Genomic DNA, 18473 nt, shown 5'->3' on the forward strand with positions numbered 1-18473 from the left:
AGAAAGGCAAGAAAGGGGGATGCAGGAGCCGGAGGGGACATGCCAGCAGATCAGGCCAGAAGGAGGAGAGTGGCCGAGGTCATGCCATCGTGGGTACAGCATTGTGTGGATGGTGTGTTTGCCAGGAAGGGGACCTGAGGAAGCAGGTGCATCAAGGCCTCTGAGACACCCTAGTGGAGAAGCCAGGGGAAACCAGATGGAGGGATCTGGTGTTTTGGGGAACACACAGCGCCAGAGATGGAGATTTGGCTCTTGGTGTCACTGGGAATGGTGTGTAGTGCAGAAAAGAATGTCCTGGCCAGAGCACTGGCTCACCCAGGCTTTGGGGACCCAGGGCAAGGACTCCGACCCTCAGTGCTAAAGGAGAGAATGAATGGAAAGGTGAATGCCAGGCTGTTTCCTCAGTATCTGCTTGTTTCCAAGCCCTGAAACAGAAACAAGCCCTCGCAGACAGCCCCATCCTGGGAGCACCCTGAGGGTGGGGACTGTCTGGTCAGCTGCACCCAGCAGAGTACCTGGAGCTTGAGGCTTGGTGAATGAATCAGCACGTACATCAGGCTGGGAAAGGAGTATTAAGGTGCCATGCCTGGAATAAGTCTAGGAATCCTCTAAGGATTTGGGAGTCATGGGGTTAGTTATGCCAGTGGGGTCTCTTTCTCCACCCAGCACCCCTAGCCTCCCACCTTCTGCAGTCAGGGCTCTTGCTCCTGTCACTCACCGGGATGACACTTGCCCTCCAGAACTCAACTCTGTCCTCGGCAGGTCTCCCTCTGGTTCCTGGCTGGACTCTGGCTCCTCTGAGGTCAAGGAGAGGGTGATGCTCATGGAGCTGACAGTGCCAACAGCTGCCGAGCCGAGAAAGCCCTGGACTCCTCCTGCAACAACCACAGCCCTCCCGTGTCACTACGCCATCCCGAAATTAAAAAGAAACAATGTGAGATAATTTGCGCAACTCTGACAGCCTTCCCAGCTGATGTTGTGAACCCCTGAAAGCCCCTTAGGCCCTCGACCCGTGGATGGAGGATGACAGTGACCGCCCCCACCCCATACCGTTCCGCACCTCAAAAGCAGCAGCTTGGCAGGCCTCGGGACAGGTCATGGTCAGGGGTGGGGACAAGCCCAACAAGAGCAGCAGGAGCCCCAGAAGAGCAATGGAGGCAGTGGTGAGACACCCACAAAGCAGGGTGGGCATGAGGGGTCTTGTTTACTGCTGTACCCATCACCCCAGCACAGCAACTGGTACACAGCAGACGATCAATAAATGTCTACAATGAAGGAGCTGCTGGCGATAAGTCACGTCCCTCCTATAGCAAGAGACATAGCTGGGAACGGGGAAATTTTGCATTCCTGGGATGGAAACCACAATCTTGTTGGTTGAAATACCTAACAGCTTTCACGACAGGACCATTTCTGGAGCATTTGTGACGTGCTAGGCAATGAATTAAACCCTCTACAGAGATCATTCCGTGGGTTCTAGGAGATAGGTTCTCCTATGACCCCGGGTTACAGAGGAAGAGCCCGGAGCACAAAAGGCCTACGTGGTGTGCCCGGGACCTCCTGGCTGATGAGAGGAGGAGACTGAGAAGGTGAAGGCCAAGTGGCCCAGGAAGGCCACCGGCTGGCGGAATAGAAGCTCCCCAGGAAGTGGCTGGCGGCGGCCAGCAGCCGGCCTAGAGCCCACCCCACAGCAGAAAGCACACCTTAGAACGGGGCAGGTGGCCCAGGGCGCGACCTGCTTTCTTAAGGCTCCTGTCAGCAGGGGAGGGAGAGGAAAGGTGTCTGTGTCCCCGTGTGCACCAGAGGGGGTGGCCAACACACCAGGGCGTAGGGTGCTTGGCACCCACGTCTTCAGTAAGGTCAGCACAACCTATCAGCTCTCTGCTGTCCTCCGCTGTGTTTCCAAGCCATCCCGACCCCAGGCCTGTCACAGTGCTGGACACGCCAGGGTAGGCTACGGGGGCAGACCTGTTGTCTCTGCCTCAGAGTGAATGGCCGAGTTACTCACCTCAGATCACAGCATTAAGGATCAGAGCTTAGGGCCGCTGATGCCCAGGCTGTGCCCACAATACAAGGATCTCTTTCTGGGGCAGAGTTGACTCCCTCTACACCCTTTTGCAGCCCTTCCTGCTGAAGCCAACAAGCCTGCCCAGGAGGGCTGAGGGCCTCGGAGGGCTCTGCCCCCTGGTCCCTGGGTCCTCCAGACAGCACGTCTACTGCCCATAGAAGGTGTCAAGGGCAGGACTCTTGCTGAATAAATTCACTTATGCATCCCCACCCCCACCTCCAGTGCCTGGTATGGGGCCTGGCACTTAACAGGTGCTCAGTGTTGAACGAAAGAAAGAGGGAATGAATGAAACGAAGATGTTGAAGGAAAGGGCCTCAATCCTGTGATGATCAGGCATTTACTGCTTTAAGCAAATAGTGAATCTGGAGCTGTTGTATCATTCCTGCTCTGTTGGTAGTAAACTTCCCTTAAAGCCCAGGCCTCCAGCAGCCGCAGACCCTGACACCTCAGGGTCCCCCGCAGTCGGAGGGCCTCACGGCCTCTCTGCCTTCTCCTCCCCAGCAGGAGTTGGCTAATCTGCGACCAGGCTGATGTGGAGTCGTCTTCCGCCAAGCCCACAGACCCCGCAGCTTCCAGAACACCTGCCACTGCTCTGAAGGGCTCCAAGAGGCTGTCGGGAGTGCGCATATAGCTATGTCACGGATTCAGATAAAAAGCAAGGGCGGGCTCAGAGCGCCTGGCCCGGGGTCTCTGCTTACCGGTGGTGCTGCGGCTCTCCTGGCTACAGGGGCCCTCCTCCGCCTTGCCCTCGGGGACAGCTCCTCCCCAGGACTCTTGCGGCCCTGGGGGCACGCTGTTGTTGCAGTTGTTGGTGGACAGGGCCAGCAGGGGCTGCCTGACTGCGGGGCCGTGGGGCTGGGTCTGTGCAGGGGAGCGCTCACAGGTCCTGGGAATCACACTTCTTGAAAGAGGCAGAGGGGTGTCCGCAGGCTCTCCGGGTTCACTCAGCCTGCGGGGCCCAGCCAGGGCTGCCTTCCTGTGAGACACCGGGGAGGTGACTTTCCTTGAAGATGGAGGGGTTGGCACCCAGGCTTCGGGGGAGAAGGAAGAGGTTGGCTGCTGGGCCTGGCGCAGGGCAGGGGCCTCTGCGTGGCTCTGTTGCAGGGAGGAAGCAGAGATGGTCTCCAGAGACTCTGGGCTTTCTGCAGCTGGGGTTTGTCTGCCCGGTGACCCCGGTCCCCGCTTCATGGAAGGGGCGGGCGGATAGGCTGTCCTGCCCGGAGCCCAGGAATCCACCGGGTGGACCCAGTGGTTTCCCAGCGCTGGCCCAGGCTGCCACTGGGACCCCAGGGAAGGCCTTTTAGATTCCGGGACAGGAGGCTTAGCGAAGGCGTCTTCCCTGGGAGACAGAGTCCCCTCGGGCACCTGTCCCCTGCCTTCTCTGACCCTGACCTCGGCTGCACCCTCCGCGTGATCAACCCCGGGCAGGTGGTGCGGGGCCGCAGCGCCCCAGGGCAGCTCCGGGCCGGCCTTCCGCAACCAGCTGGGGCCTCCCCGAGGCCTGGAGCCCCGCAGGCGCGGGCTGCTGCCTCGGCCCTGGCCGCGGGCCCGGCTGGGGCGCGAGGGCCCGGCCTCCTCGCCGTCGGTCCTGCAGCCGTCCGACGTGTCGGTGCTGTCGGGCGCAGAATCGGCCTCCTCGCGGCGCGGCGCGGCTCCGGCTCCGGCTCCGGCTCCGGCGTGCGCTTCCCGGATCCCTGCCGGGTGGCACCCGGGCTCGGCGGGGCGGAGCCTCGAGGGGGCGCTGGAGCCCCGAGAGCTCAGGGGCTGCGCGGGCACCGCCTGCGCCGCCTGCGCCGCCTGCACCGCCTCCCGGAGCGCCCTGGGGTCGGGGCTCGCCTGCGCGGGGGCGTCCGTGCGGCTGCCGCAGGCCCGGCACGTCCTGGGCGGCGGCGCGGGGACGGCCCCGCGCTCCAGGCGGCCCAGCAGCCGGCCGAGCGCCCCTGCGCCGTCGGAGCGCGCCAGGCCCCCGCGCCCGTAGCGGCCCAGGTCGGGCTCGGAGCGCGGCGGGCCCCGGGAGGCCGCCGGCCGCTGCCGCTGCTGCAGCCGCTCCAGGTAGCGGGACTCGGCGTCGCGGGCCGACTCGTCCTCGAAGCGCACGCGGGACGGGGAGGCGCCGCGCCTGGGCCACCGCCCGCTGCTGGACTCCCCGCTGGAGGAGTCACTCGTGTGCCCGTTCTGGGGGCTGCCTCTGCAGGCCTGGGGCGTCCGCGGGTCCGGGGCGGGGCTGCTCCGGTCGTCTCTGACGGGAGGACGGGAGGAGACAGGTCAGAGAGGGAAGAGGCGGCCCGGCCCGGGGGCACCGCTGCCCTCGGCGCTCCAGCGTCACCCACACCCGGGGCCTGGGGAGGCAGGGAGCAAACCGGGGCACTTCCAAGCCCATCTTGATCCCGAGACTGGGCACCAAACCAAATCAATAGGATCTTCTTTACTTTTGGCTTTCCTCCTGTTGCCTGGCTCAGCCTGAGTCAAGATGAAACATTATGTTGAACACAGGATGTACGGAAGGATGACAGCGAAGTCCTCATAGTGGGGGGGGGGGGGGGTGCGCGCACGTAGGCACACGTGCACTAGGGCACACATTTAAGAGGAAGTGAGCCTGGCATTCTTGGGCATCTGGTAAGGGATGACTTGTCCCAATGCTGGATTTGCTATAAAAGTTTAATGGGAAGAGTGAATTATGTCTCTACAGAGACTGTGTGGGGCCTCAAGTCAGGATTTCTAAGCTTTCTTGCTCCCGAAACTGCCCACTCAGGGTTCCTAATCATCTTGCTCAGACACAATTTCGACAGACCGACACCAGTGCTTCTCCTTGGACTCCCCATCTTGTCTGTTCCAGCACCCACCTTCTCCCGCCCTCCTCAGCCGCTCACACACACTCTGAAATGCTGTGAGGACAAGCACTGTGCTAAGAAGAGTCATCACATTGTGTCACCAACCTTTGCTCTGGGAGACACTGTGTGGTGGTCAAGTGCTGCTCAGCTCAAGAAAACACCCACACAAATCTCACACCAGGGCCCCCTGGAGCCAGGTGGCCTGAATTTCCAGGCATTTCCTAATCAAAGGCTACCTAAGTAAGGTCTGTTCGTCCCTTCCTTTTCCCTGCAGTGGCTTCCCCATCAATCTCCTGCTCCATGTTTGGGATTCACACTGGACCGCAGCCTCTTATCCTGCCTCCTGTCTGTCTGTTGGTCCTCTTGGAGCACAGCTCTGTCACACCATCCCCCAAGGGGGGGCACAGGATCCGCGTCACAGTCTTTGTGCTGAAAATACAGGCGCTTGGCCTTCCTCACTGTTTTCGTCCCCAGCTCCCCCCACCCCTTTACAGGGCCACGAGGCTGCCTACCTCATCAACCTCATGCAGCCCTCTTGCATCATTTCCTGGAGCCTTTTTTCTTAACTTGCCTGCATTTGAATCCTATCTGTGAAATGTTACCTGGTGTATAGACATACCATGTTAATCTTATGTGCCAACTTGAGGGATGTCTGGGTGGCTCAGTCAGTTAAGCGTCTGCCTTCGGCTCAGATCATGATTCCAGGACCCTGGCATTGAGCCCTACATTGGGCTCCATGCTCACTAGGGAGCCTGCTACTCCCTTGTGTTATCTCTCTCTCTCTCTCTCTCTCTCTCTCAAATAAATAAAATCTTAAAAAAATAAAATGTCTATGAAAAAAAGAATTTAAAAAATATGTGTCAACTTGATTGGTACCACGGTGCCCAGATACTTGGGTCAAACATTATTCCGGATGTTTTAGTGAAGACATTTTTTGGATAAGATTAGCATTTAGATGTTTGAACTTTGTATAAAGCTGACACCCTCCACGATACGGTTGACCTCATCCAATCAGTTGAGGGTCTTAAGAACACAAATACTGATCTTCCCTGAGCAAGAAGAAATTCTGCTAGTAGACTGCCTTTAGATTCGAGTTGCTACTCTTCCCTGAATCTGAAGCCTGCCAGCCTACTCTGCAGATTTTGGACTTATCATGTCTCCATGATCACATGACTCAATTCCTTAAAATAAATCTCTCTCTCTCTCTCTCTCTCTATATATATATATATATACACACACACACACACACACACACACACCCTGTTGGTTCTTCCTCTGAAGAAACCTGACTAATGCACCATGATAATATCTCCCTCCTCTGAACACCTGTACCACTCATTTGTCACCACAGACCCACAAGGTGCTAGTGCTGGAAGGCACTGCCATGACCACATGGTCCCTCCTCATTCCTATAAAGGAGAGGCCAGGGCAGCCCAGGTGGCTCAGCAGTTTAGCGCCACCTTCAGCCCAGGGCATGATCCTGGAGACCTGGGATGGAGTCCCACGTCGGGCTCCCTGCATGGATCCCGCTTCTCCCTCTGCCTGTGTCTTGGCCTCTCTCTTTCTCTGTGTGTCTCTCGTGAATAAATAAATAAAATCTTAAAAAAAAAAAAAAAAAAAGGAGAGGCCACAAAAGACCAGTTTCCAGACTGAGTGGCACCTAAGCAACTGGAAAGGCAAGCTGTGGATATTTTTTCTCCCTCAGATGGAGCCACAAAAATAGAACTAGACACTGACCATGCTGGTGGTCTAGTCCTACCTAGAGACAGGAGCCTGGATTTCAGAGACCTGCCACTTCTTTCCCATTGCCCAGAAGTGTGCCCATATACACGGTTATCTATACTGGTATACTTCATGTGCTATGGTACTGTTCCTAGTCCTCAAAGTGTCTACAAAGCCTTCCCTGACCTTACCTCCCTCCTCTCCACACCCTCATCTCCCCAAGCAGAGAAGGACACCCTTCTCCAATAGTACTCTGTACATAGCACAATTTGCTCAAGCTGCCTGGACACACCAACAACTTATTATTTTTTAAATATTTTATTTATTTATTCATGACAGACACAGAGAGAGAGAGGAAGAGACAGAGGCAGAGGGAGAAGCAGGCTCCATGTGGGAAGCCTGATGGGGGTGGGACTCGATCCCAGGACCCCAGGATAACAACCTGAGCTGAAGGCAGACGCTCAACCACTGAGCCACCCAGATGCCCCAGCCAACAACTTATAATGAAATGTATGTTGGTGATTAGTGGATTTACTAATCCTTCCTCTAATTGGATGCTTTGGTGATTCTGGAAGAAGAATGGCAATGCTTTCAAAAAGGCTGCCTTAATGTGAGTTCCTCCCTCACCAAGTTTACAGTTACCCCAGCAGAAGGACAAATATGGTATATAATTAAAAAGAAGGGAGTTCAGATAACATCAGGAAGAAACCATACATGCTTAACAACTACTATTAAAGCATGCCGGCTGGTGGGGAGAATGGCCACTGAACTGGCTGCCATCTAGGCCTCTACATGGACAGAGCATTTACCGGACTGGACACACTGTCCTTCCCCACTGTACTTTCTGTATGAATAAATGGCCTTGCCTGTATGGCTCAGGTGAACATGACTGTGCCCCGGGGGATGTCACTGGCCATTCCTTTTCTTTCTTTTTTTTTTTTTTTAAAGATTTTATTTACTTATTCATGAGAGACACAGACAGAGAGAGAGGCAGAGACACAGGCAGAGGGAGAAGCAGGCTCCATGCAGGGAGCCCGACATAGGACTTGATCCCGGTTCTCCAGGATCAGGCCCTGGGCCAAAGGTGGCGCCAAACCGCCGAGCCACGGGGGCTGCTCTAGTCACTGGCCATTCCTAACCATCCCCTCCCTCGGTGCCTTGACGGTAAAGCCACTGACTAGCTTCCCAATCTTAGTGGATTGGAATGGTCTGGATTGCCGAGGGTGTGGAATATGATGCATAAAGGTTACCCTTTGGAATCAAAAGGTGCTCTGAGAGGTAAGAGTTAAATTGTTCAAGACTGATTCTCTGCAAAACTCTATAGGAATCAGCTATGTCTAAAAATTAAGGCACTCCTTCCCTCACCCATGCTGTCAGACAGACTACAAGCTCAAACGTCACACTGCAGGACTCTGATCACACAGGGGAGGGGCTGGTGGTCACCTAACTGGATGCTGAGCCTGCAGAATAAAGTTACAGTCAAGGCCCTGCCATGCCATACTAAGGAGGGGTGAACACTTCCTAAATCTTGCAGCTTCAAGTGCCACAGTGCAGGCACTGGGGGGCTCCTTGGAGGCTGAACCGAGGTGTTGGCTAAATGTTTACCCTGCCCTAGGATGCAACCCCTGGCTCCAGTATTTTCTCTCAATTAACATTGCTTCAGGAGGAATTTTTCTTTTTTTTTTTTTTTTAAGAACTACTGCTAAGCAAGTGGAACTGCCTACTTTGAGACCTGAGCAGAGCCTGTGCTTAAAAGCACTGCTTTGAGGAATACCGCAGGGTTGTCTGTCATCCTGTTTTCTGGAACTCACATTCAGATGGGGCCAATTTATCCATTAGGCACAACAGCCACAGAGTCTATGGGCCACGATACTTGGCAGGAACCCATGAAAAAGTTTTAATTTCTTTTCAAGTCAGAAGAAAACAAATTTTTAAGTCTAAGAAAACATTCCAATACACACTACCCTTAAACCAGCATGATCATAAACTATACTTTTTAACTTTTTTTTTTTTTATGGAGGAAGGCAGAGAAGGCAAGAGTGCCTGGGACCCCCAAAAGTCATAATGTGGGTCTGCATTCAGAGAGGGGTATGCAGCAGGGAGATGCAGAGTTCTTGGCTAGGATCGCCCTCTGCTGAGGACGGTTTGGGGTCTCTCTGCTTGTCACCTTGCATTTCTATAGCATTTCGATGGCCAGGGAAGTCCCTGTGATCCGTGTGCGGATGACAGTTTTCTGCTGGTCCTGTGAAGCCCTGGAGACTCAAGCTCTTACCCTTGAGGACCCTACCTGCACCTGTATCTCTCCCGCTGCTCACAATCTGAGGAAGGGGCTGTGGGACACTCACTCTGGTGGGGTCGCTGTGCATGCAGGGGTTCCTGGGTCAGCTCTCCAGAGCATTCTAGCCAAGGACAGGAAGGCTCTGGTCAGAGACACAGCATCACCTCCCCTCCCCCAGAAACAAGAGGCAGCACAGCCAGCAGAAGCCCCACCCCTGCAGCACACCCCCACCCCACCGCAGGGAAAGGCCCCCTGGGAGATTCAGTACACTGGCCGACACAAGCAACCCCTGTGCGGGCCCCAGAGGGCACTGCCCTGCAAGGCTGACAGGATGCAGGCTGTACTTTGTGGGGAGGAAAAAGAAAGCCTCAGCTTTAAAGGCCGTACATTCCTAAGGTAATAAGGGAATGTGCCGTCAGCCACATCGGTGACCTTAACTTTTACATACACGAGGGTGAATTGAGTCATCCTGGAATTTATGCCAAAAGTAGAAATAACATCTTTGTTCTAAAAGGAGAAATGAAGGAGAGTTTGGTCACATAAGTTACCCTCAACTCTGCTGCAGAAACCAGAGGCCTCTGCCAACAGTGCTGGGAACGGGGCATACGGGTATGCTGAGGGTTCTGGAGACAGGTGCACAGTGAATAAGACACTTTGGCCTCAAACGAGTACCCTACCGGCCACGCTCCCCCAGCTGCCTCCTGCACCACCCCTCTTGGAGAGGATTCTGTAGGGCCCAACAGCTGGAGTTCGAAGGCCTCCATGGGAAGGCCCCTTTCTGGAAGCCCACTTCTAACAGTGCCGTCCTTACCACACAATCAGTGCAACCTGCACGAGCTCCATAGTCTTAACGTAGCCACCACCTGACACAGGACAACAGCACCCGTGGTGCTCCCCTCCCACACCCTGCCTCTTGCTGACATGCTCTGCCCTCCTGGTATTTAGGAACACCAGCTGAGGCATGCCTGTCCCCAAAATGGCAAGAGCCTGTGTTTCCAGGAGCCGCTCCATTTCTACACTGACTTGCTTCCAGAAAATGCAGTTACTGCTACCTCTTCAACTCCTGGAAAAGCCTGTCTGTTCAGGCCTGCCCCAGCCACCTCCAGCCAGACCGACGATAAAGGAGGCCTTCTGGAGACGGTCTGACCTACCTCCACCCTCCCATCCATCTTTCACCGAGCTGCTCTTGGGAAGGAGTGATGCCTCTGGGCTGAAGGCGGGGGAGGGCGCAGGGGCACTCCTGCATCTGACTCAGGCCTGGGGCCTGTGTGGCATCTCCATGTGAACTCAGCAGGGCTCTCCAGGGCGATCTGACAAGCATAACCTTTAGAAGCATCTGCAGCAAGCCATCTGGCCTTGATTTTTCAGCTACACCCTCTGAGGATTCACCAGGGCTGCCAAGTCGAAGTAATTCTTTTCTGGACACAGCAGCTGCTAAAGTGGGTCACCTTGCATTTCTATAGCATTTCGATGGCCAGGGGACAGCCTGACAAAAGGGAACGTGCTTTAAGGTTAGTGACTGGGGTTGTTATGAGCTGCTCGTGTAATCTGGGGAACAGGAGGTGTCCAAGAGGACCTTTACACAGTCACATCTGTTCTGCAAATAGTCTTCTTGACTATTCTGCGGCTACTTGACCCAGCCTAAGGATCTATAGAAAGTGGAACAGAGAGAGGGCTCTGTGAAAGTCTAAGGGCTGAGCTCCATATACATGCAGAGAAGAACAGTTTGGATGCTTCAGAGAAGCTATGCCCATTCCTAACTAGTGCCCTCCAAGCGGAGGGAGACAAGGCACGGTTGTAGAAATAAAAGGGTAGCCTGTTTGGCACTTCTTGCCAGGATTTAGGATCTCCTGAGCCCCTCTCTGAGGGGCCACGATGACACTGAACACAGGGGCAGGCCTCAGCCCTCTGTTCATGCTGGAGTCATCTCAATGGTGCCATGACTGTCCACGGCCTTCAACGAGCGGGCTCAGTGTTCCCCATCAAAGAGCATATGGTCCGGTTCCACAGAGAACCCTCGCTCCCTCTAGTACCACTCGGTGATGGAAACCAGCACACCCAGCATTCCCATCATGGTGGCAAAAGCACAGCCTTTGTCAACGGCACAGATGTCCTGCTTCGGGGCTGGCTCAACATGACATGGGCTGGCAGCTCCAAGTCAGGCCCACCCAGGGACACTGGCTCTGGTGTGTGAAGTCCAAGTGTAAGTGGTTCCTTGAGGGGCATGGCATATGGAATGGCACAATGATGGGGACGGGGTGTCACTCCAGGAGCAGCCACCTATGTGAAGTGCTGGTCTGAATGCCCTTGAACTTGTTCTCTTCATGTCCAGTGGGTTCACCCTCACCCCTGGCCCCAGCATCATGAAAGCAGGATAATGCCCCAACCTGTCTTTCTGACTCCTCTCCATCTCTACAGACCTCATATCCAACTGCCTGATAAGCATTTCTAGTGCATATTCCATGGGCAACACCCTCCAAAGCCTGACCTGGACCTCGACTTCACCCCTTAGCTAATGCCCCCCCAAAACCGCCAGATACCCCGTCAGATCCTGGGTTTTCATCCTGGATGCCTCCCCTTCTCACACTTCCACATCCAGTTAACTAAAGGATTACTAGAAAGAGAGAATGCTCACATGGTGCTCAGTATGCGCCAGCAGAGTTCTAAACACCGGACGTGTATTACTTCACAAAACCCTCTCACCAGCCCTGTAAGACTGGTACTACGATAATTCCCATTCTGCAGATGATGAAACTGAGGCACAGAGACTTCCCGAAGGCATACAGCCGGTAAGTGGCAGAGCCTGAATTCAAACCCAGTGGTCTGGTTCCAGGGTCTCTGCTGCCTCAGTAAACCTGCCTGCTTCTGACTCTCGGCAATCTCTTGTCTCCACCTCCTCCTCCCTGTCACACCTCACCAGGATTACAGGGCCGCCCCCAGATCAAATACATCCCTGCAGCCAAAACAGCTTTACTGAGGGGCAAATGTGATCATGCTCTCCACCAGCTAAAAATCCTTCAGTGGCTCCTAGCTATTACTGGAGACGTCGAACTGTTCCGCAGGCCTGGAAGCCTCCATGACGGGCCTCCACTGAGCTCCCTGGCCTTCAAGCCACTCTTCTCTCCCCCATGAACTCGGTGTTTCTGCTCAGGGTTTCTGCTCTGGGCTGCTCACCACCCCGGCCTCCATCCTCTGCCCTACGAAGATAGGTATCTCCTTCAAGCCCCCCCTCAGAGGCCCTCTGGAGCCTCTGCTGCCCTTTCCGAATGGTGGTAGGGGTTTCCTGCCCTGCATGCACATCTCTCCTCTCCTACCCCACAGTCCACAGAATTGTCCTGATCTGTTTGCCTGTCTTCCTCCCTGGAGATTGTGACATCTGTCCCCCAGGGAGCTCGGATCATGTGTCATTCACCTGTGACTACTCGATGTCTGACACTTGACAGTTAAGGTGTGTTGACCGACTAAATGAATTAATTCAAGGGCCTCACATGGGAGCCATAGCCAGAGGGAGGAGCGAGCGGCGACATTTGGGCTCCTTCCTACCTCTCCTCCCTGCCACGGCCCTCCTCGGCCAGTCTGGCCAGGGCCCCACTCACCGGCTGCCCCGGGCGACAGTGGGCACGATATCATGGCTGGCACGGAGGGGCCGGGTCCTGGCCTTCATGCGGGCACGCTGCAGCAGATGCTTGGCTTCCTCATGCCTGTGGCTCAGCACAGACTCCGGCTTGGGACCAAAGGTCCTGCAGGGTTGCACACAGGCCAGAGCGGGCGGGGGAGGGATTAGAAGAAAATAACACGGATTAGAAGGGCTTTCACAGCACTGAGCCCCGCTATGCCGGGAAAAGCCTGCATGTGCAGCCTTCCTCGTCCAGCTCCCACACAGAGGCAGCAGCCTGAGGGCCACGGCCTAGGGCAATGGCCCTGAGGGTCTCTGGACAGGGCCGGGGAGCTAGCCCACCTTGGACATCTGCTCTGGGTCTGGAGGCAGAGAGCCCAGGAGGATCTAAGAAGGGTAGGGGAATCTCCAGATTATTCTATTGTCCCTTCCCTGGGCAGGCAGCGGGAGTTATCTGGGAGAACGGGGGAAGGGCCTGGCGTGGTTGGACTGGGCCTGTGCCCAGCCAGATGGTCTTTACACACATCACCTCCCTCTCTCCTTCTGCCTCTCTTTGCACCCACACGCACCCACGCAAGCCCCCACCGCAGACATGAGGAGTCAGGCCGCAGCCCGTTGCATTCTGCTCCTTTGGGGGAATGACATTTCTATAAATCCTGGTGCTTGCTTGCCTCAGTCCCAATCCAAACCCGTCAGGCATCGGCTCAGGGCGGAGAGAAATGAAGCTGGACCCACACCAAGCCAGCAAATGGCTCGATTTTCGTAATAATAAGGGTCCTCTACCAGCCCAGCACCCCCGCCCCCAGATGTGCGGCCTCCCCGGCCCATCCAGAGCTGCAGCCCTTTCTCAGAGCTGTCCCGCAGGCTGTGCCAGCCAGCAGCACCAGGGTAGAGCAGTAACCGCAGCCCACAGCCTCCCACTGCCAACCTTCTCTCTCCACAGAGCTCTCTCTCCCCAGCCAGGCGGGCACAGGGCAGGTGTGCTCTCCGCTTGACAGATGAGGGTGTTCCGCCGCAGACAGGAACATTTGGCACGTTGCTCAAGGTCGAACATCCATGGAGAGCAAAGCAGATGATCGTCAGCCCCACCGCCTCTGGTATCCTTCCCACACCCTGGGTCTCCTCCTTCCTCCCATCCCTGGATCCCAGGGCAGGCTGAGAATGTTTGTGGCTGGAGTCAGACGCACTTTGATGTGACTTCAGCGTCCCCCGCGGCTCACTGCCCTCACTGTCATATATGCGGGGCTGTCCTCACCAGGGAGGCTCCACAAAAAAGAGAACTCAGGCAGGTAGAGGCTCACCCAGGCCTAGATCCCAGACTGCAGCCCCCCAAATCCCTCATCTTACCCACTGCACAGGTGACCCGGAGAAAGGGGCCTGAGGGGGAAGGAAGCGAGCAGTTTCCTGGATGACAGGTGACAGATGTGGGTGGGAAATGGCATAACTCGGGAGCCTCCTTGGGACATCCTTGGACAAGCTCTGAGCAGCCGATGGTTCTTTCTTTTTTCTTTTCTTTTCTTGCTTGCTTTCGTCTTTCTTTCTTTGTTGCTCATTATTTGCACCTAACCTTGCTTTGGGGCCCAAGGGAAAAAAAAACAAACAAACCCAAACTGCTACAATAAAGGCACCATCTGTGCATCTGAACCCCGGCAGGGCCCAGGCAGAGTTTTGGAAATCAGGAGGGTTTGCTGGAGTGACGTGAAAGTGAATCTCCAGGCCTGCGGCCCCGTGAAGCCTCCTTTGGCAGGAGAGGCCTCGCTTTGCACAGCTTCCCAAGCAGGCAGCTCCTCCAACGCACTGCTGAGAGCAGCTGCGCTCCCTGGGGCGCCTGCTCCGACAGCAGAGATAATGAGGTTACCAGCCCGAGAGACGCCCCTGCAGCCGCCGGCCTCTGGCTGCGGGCCCGCGCGCTCGGAGCCTTCCGGTGACAGCTGTGGTTCCCCGGCTGTCGGAGGGCATTTGTCACAAGACCTGGTGGGCAGGCAGGAGGGCCCCCAGGCAGCTGGCCAGATGCTGCCAGGACTGGCCTTGCCCTCAGGTTTTTAACTGTTTCTCCAGCTTTGCTGTTTCTTTTCTACTCCCTCTACTTGGAGCTGTTAATTCTTTATTTTTCTTCCTTCCTTCCTTCCTTCCTTCCTTCCTTCCTTCCTTCCTTCCTTCCTCTTTCTTTCTTCTTTCTTTCTTTCTTTCTTTCTTTCTTTCTTTCTTTCTTTCTTTCTTTCTTTCTTTCTTTCTTTCTTTCTTCTTTCTTTCTTTCATCCTTTTTTCCTTCTTCTTTTTTTTTTTTTTTTTTTTGTCATCAGCTGCCCTGCTTTGGTTCCTGGCAGACAAAGCTGCTTTCTCCAATGATTAGAAAAGTAAGGCTTTTTAGGCTCCTGAAGGCATCCATGTAGTAACATGTTGAGTAGGGAGGGGAGTGGCAGCCACTTTCACAGATGGCAGTCAAGGTGAGCAGGGCAGGAACTCCTGGCCACGACCAGCCCGACCAGCCAGCCGGGTGGAGAGGAACAGGGGTGGGGGGTGGGGGCTGCAAGCAGCTGCAGTGCAGGGGATGCTGAGCCTCTCCCAGCCTAACTGCCCGCCCCCGATCCATCGCTGCACCATGCTGGTCTGCCCGAGGGGTGCCAGCCCTGCCAGGCAGACAGGTTCAGACTCTACCATCTGAGGGAGGCTTTCCAGTCTAATCTGGCCCTGGCCTCTGCCAAGGGCACACACAGCCCTCGAGCCAACCCCTCCCCATCATGGACCATACCCCACAATCTCAGCTCCCACATTTGTAGAAGTTTCTTGGAAGGGCGGGGGCAGTCAGTGCATGGCTGGGCTTAGGCAATTCCATCTCAGAAGAGACAGCTTTGCTACCCTCTTGAAAGCTGGCATGTCTGGGACTCATTAGCTCAGCAGGCAGGGCATGGGGATAAAAGGCCTGAGTGCTCATCCTCCCTGGGCCTTAGTCTCCCCGTTGGTAAACAGTGGGAGCTGGGGTGGGGGTGGGGGACTCGCACCGTGACCTCATGAGTTCAGGTCTTGGCCAGGTGGTCTGGTGTACCACAGGGTTGGGTGAGGGGATTTTGACGTCCTCTCCCTGGGGAGTTCACACCACAGATATTTGGCCACCAAGAAGCAGCAATACCTACAAGGAACTAATTGCTGGGGACAGTGGGAGTGTCACATGGGGATTGTGGCCCTTCCCTCTGTCCCTCCAAGCACCAATGTCCCAAGCTGATTTCAAGGACAAAGGTAGCATGAGCCCCCATCTGGCCTGTCCATCCAAGCCAGTTTCCTGGTGAGGAAACAGGCTTAGCTCCCACCTCAGCTCCCCTCATGGCCAGACAGGTGGAGATCTCAAGTCAGGACAGCCACCACTCCTCTTCTAGCCAAGGGTGGAGATCAATAGGACAGAATGGCTTCTTTCTGCAGCCATCATAATCCTGGATTAAAATAATAAGCTCCAGCAAGTCTGGGTCTAACCCTTTCATCCCAGGAACCTCAATCAGGGAAATCATTTGGAATATAAAGAGATCTGATAGTTCCCAGATTCCAGGATGCAGTGGGGGAGAGGGGGAACATATAGCATACAGAACATATACATCTGGGCATCTTTTATGCCCAGAATTTGTTCCATCTTTATATACAATGAAGCTTCTAGATGACCGAGGACTGAGCTCTCCCACTGTTACACTGTGTGTAGTTTCCCAAGTGAGGAAAAGAGAAATGATGGGCCTGACATGGATCCCTGACTGCATACAGCACGAGGGTGGGATGCTATCCAGAGTGCACTATCACAGCCGTCTTCCTCCTGGGGCTGCAGGACACTGACAGGCTGGAGCCAGGGTGCTGGTGACAAGAGTAGTTCTGGGGCAGCCTAACTGGGTCCTAATGCTGGGCTACCCCTTACAAGCAGGTCACCCTGGCAGGTTACTTTGGGAATAAGCCTCAGTTTCCTCATTTGCTAACTAAGGGCTCAGTCGATAAATGAGTTCAGCTCCTCAAAAGAGCTTATCACAGAGCCGGGCACTGGGGAAGATTCGATCAGTGCTAGCATCACTAGTACTCTCGCTCTTATTGTCAGTGCTGTTATTTTAAGTTACTCTCCCTCTCATGAACAAAGGATGGAATCCCTAACCGTGAACTGAAATTCCTGCCGAAGAGATCACCTTGTCGTCTGCAAGGGGAAGGTATGTTTGGAAGGGAAATCATCTTAAAGCTCAAGAACAGTTGGTGGTTTTGCCCTAGACAGCTCATGACAGAGCTTCACAGAAAGGGCAGTGTCCATAGAATGGGAGCCAGAGGGGACTGGTTGCAGAGGAAAGCTGTTGCCCGGAGAAGGAACACATACTTCCTAACAGAGAAGGAAGAGGGCATCCTTAAGAATGGCTGCTGTCGGATACACCTATCGCACTTAACACTTTGAAGAGGATCTGCTTGGAGGCAAGCAGAGCTTCCTGAAGACGCCAACTTCTTACTTAGGGGGAGCAGAGTGGTTGGCTCTGTTCTTGCCTTCTTGAAGGCTAACAAATGCCCTACGGGGCTGCCCCTCTGGTGAGGAGGGGAGGCAGGTGCTCAAGACATCCCCAAATAGGAGGGAGAGTGGCCAACTCAACTCTAGAGGCCAGGAAGGAGGGCTTCCTCTTCTTGAACTTCAGCCTAAACCCCCACAGATGGTCTATGGGAAACGAGCTTTCTACAGCCTCTGTATGTGAGTGTGGTCATGACAGCTCCAAGTGGCACTAGGTGTGCATCAGGGCTTCAAGCGTTAGCATCCTTCCTTCTCCACCCAAGACTTAGGATACTAGATAATCGAGAGCACGGTATTTGAACACTAGTGAGTGGCTTAATTTTTTTTTTTTTAACTCCTGGTAGGCTTGGGAGTGCCAAGGGGGCTTTCTTCCAGTTTCCCTCTATGTCTGTATATCTGAGTTGAGGGGCAGGATGGCGGTGGCTGGGGATATGCAGGACAGGCTGCGGCTCTGCTATCCTTCACTACTCCCTTGTCTCAGGAGGTCCTCAGTTACCCCTGCAGCCCTGAGAATTCTGGGGATGCACAGGAGTAGCTCTTCTCCCATGCTCACCCCCATGACTCATCATGCTCCCGGATCCTAGGGACCGAGAAGATCCAGAACCTGACCACTAAGCCAGAGTGACCTCCAAATCCTCTCACCAGCTCTGTAGCTGGCCACAGGGCCCAGGGTCCGCACTGTCCAAAGATGTGGTCATCCTACAGAGGCAGTGGGTACAGTAGGAGGAAGACAGTGAATGTCTCTCTGTATCCTACTGCCCAAGCCAAGTCTCAATTCCAAAGGTCTCCATAAATGGAGAGCCAGCCTTCCCACCCTATATCCTGATAGTATCCATGCATTCCGCTTCAGCCTTGTGGAAAGCATCCCTGCAGGTCCCACCCATCTGGAGTGTCCTCTCCTGTTTCCATCCAGATCCTATCAGGCCCACCTACACTCCTGCGTGTGTGCCTCTGCCAAAGATTTTCTGAGCGCCTGTTCTGTGCAGCTGCCTGGCAGGCAACCGGGCCCTGGAGATAAGATCGGCAGTTTTCGCCCCCAAGGAGCTCCAGGAGGAGACCCACCAGCAGGATCTATGGCCAGAGCTGGTGCAGGCAAAGATGGCAGTGAGCGCAAAAATGGACAATTCCCTCTGAAATCCTACACAGTGGTCGGGTCACAGGGTGCTCTCCAAAAATGCTAGTGAATATGTTAAGTTTTAAAAAGCCAGAGATTTTCTCCCAGCCGTGGGCCTGACCACTTGAACCACAGGCCAGGCCTCTGAAATTCTTGGGGGCTCCCTGCCTGCCTCCCTTTAAACTGAAGTCTATAAACTGCTTTGGGGCAGGGAGTTTTGACCTCTAGCAATCCCAACGGGCACCTGAAAACTGGGACCCACCAGGGTGTGAGCTGCTGCAGGCTGGCACTCGGCCTTCTCTTCTCATGAAGCGGTGTGAGTACGGGACAC

The 18473-nt window shown here is 55.0% G+C and overlaps 1 protein-coding gene across 1 annotated transcript in view; it reads right to left on the reverse strand.

Annotated features, from left to right (window-relative positions):
- The window catches only part of KIAA1614 (KIAA1614 ortholog), a 41914-nt gene that overhangs the window by 15711 nt on the left and 7730 nt on the right, over window positions 1–18473 (reverse strand). Inside the window, exons 4-6 of the mRNA XM_072831543.1 lie at window positions 12493–12636; window positions 2764–4304; window positions 719–875 (exon numbers count right to left, since the gene is read on the reverse strand). Of these exons, the coding sequence (XP_072687644.1) occupies window positions 719–875; window positions 2764–4304; window positions 12493–12636 (1842 nt within the window). The remainder of the gene's footprint in view (window positions 1–718; window positions 876–2763; window positions 4305–12492; window positions 12637–18473) is intronic.

The sequence above is a fragment of the Canis lupus genome, chromosome 6, assembly GCF_048164855.1.
Source record: "Canis lupus baileyi chromosome 6, mCanLup2.hap1, whole genome shotgun sequence".
NCBI classification, from domain to species: domain Eukaryota; kingdom Metazoa; phylum Chordata; class Mammalia; order Carnivora; family Canidae; genus Canis; species Canis lupus.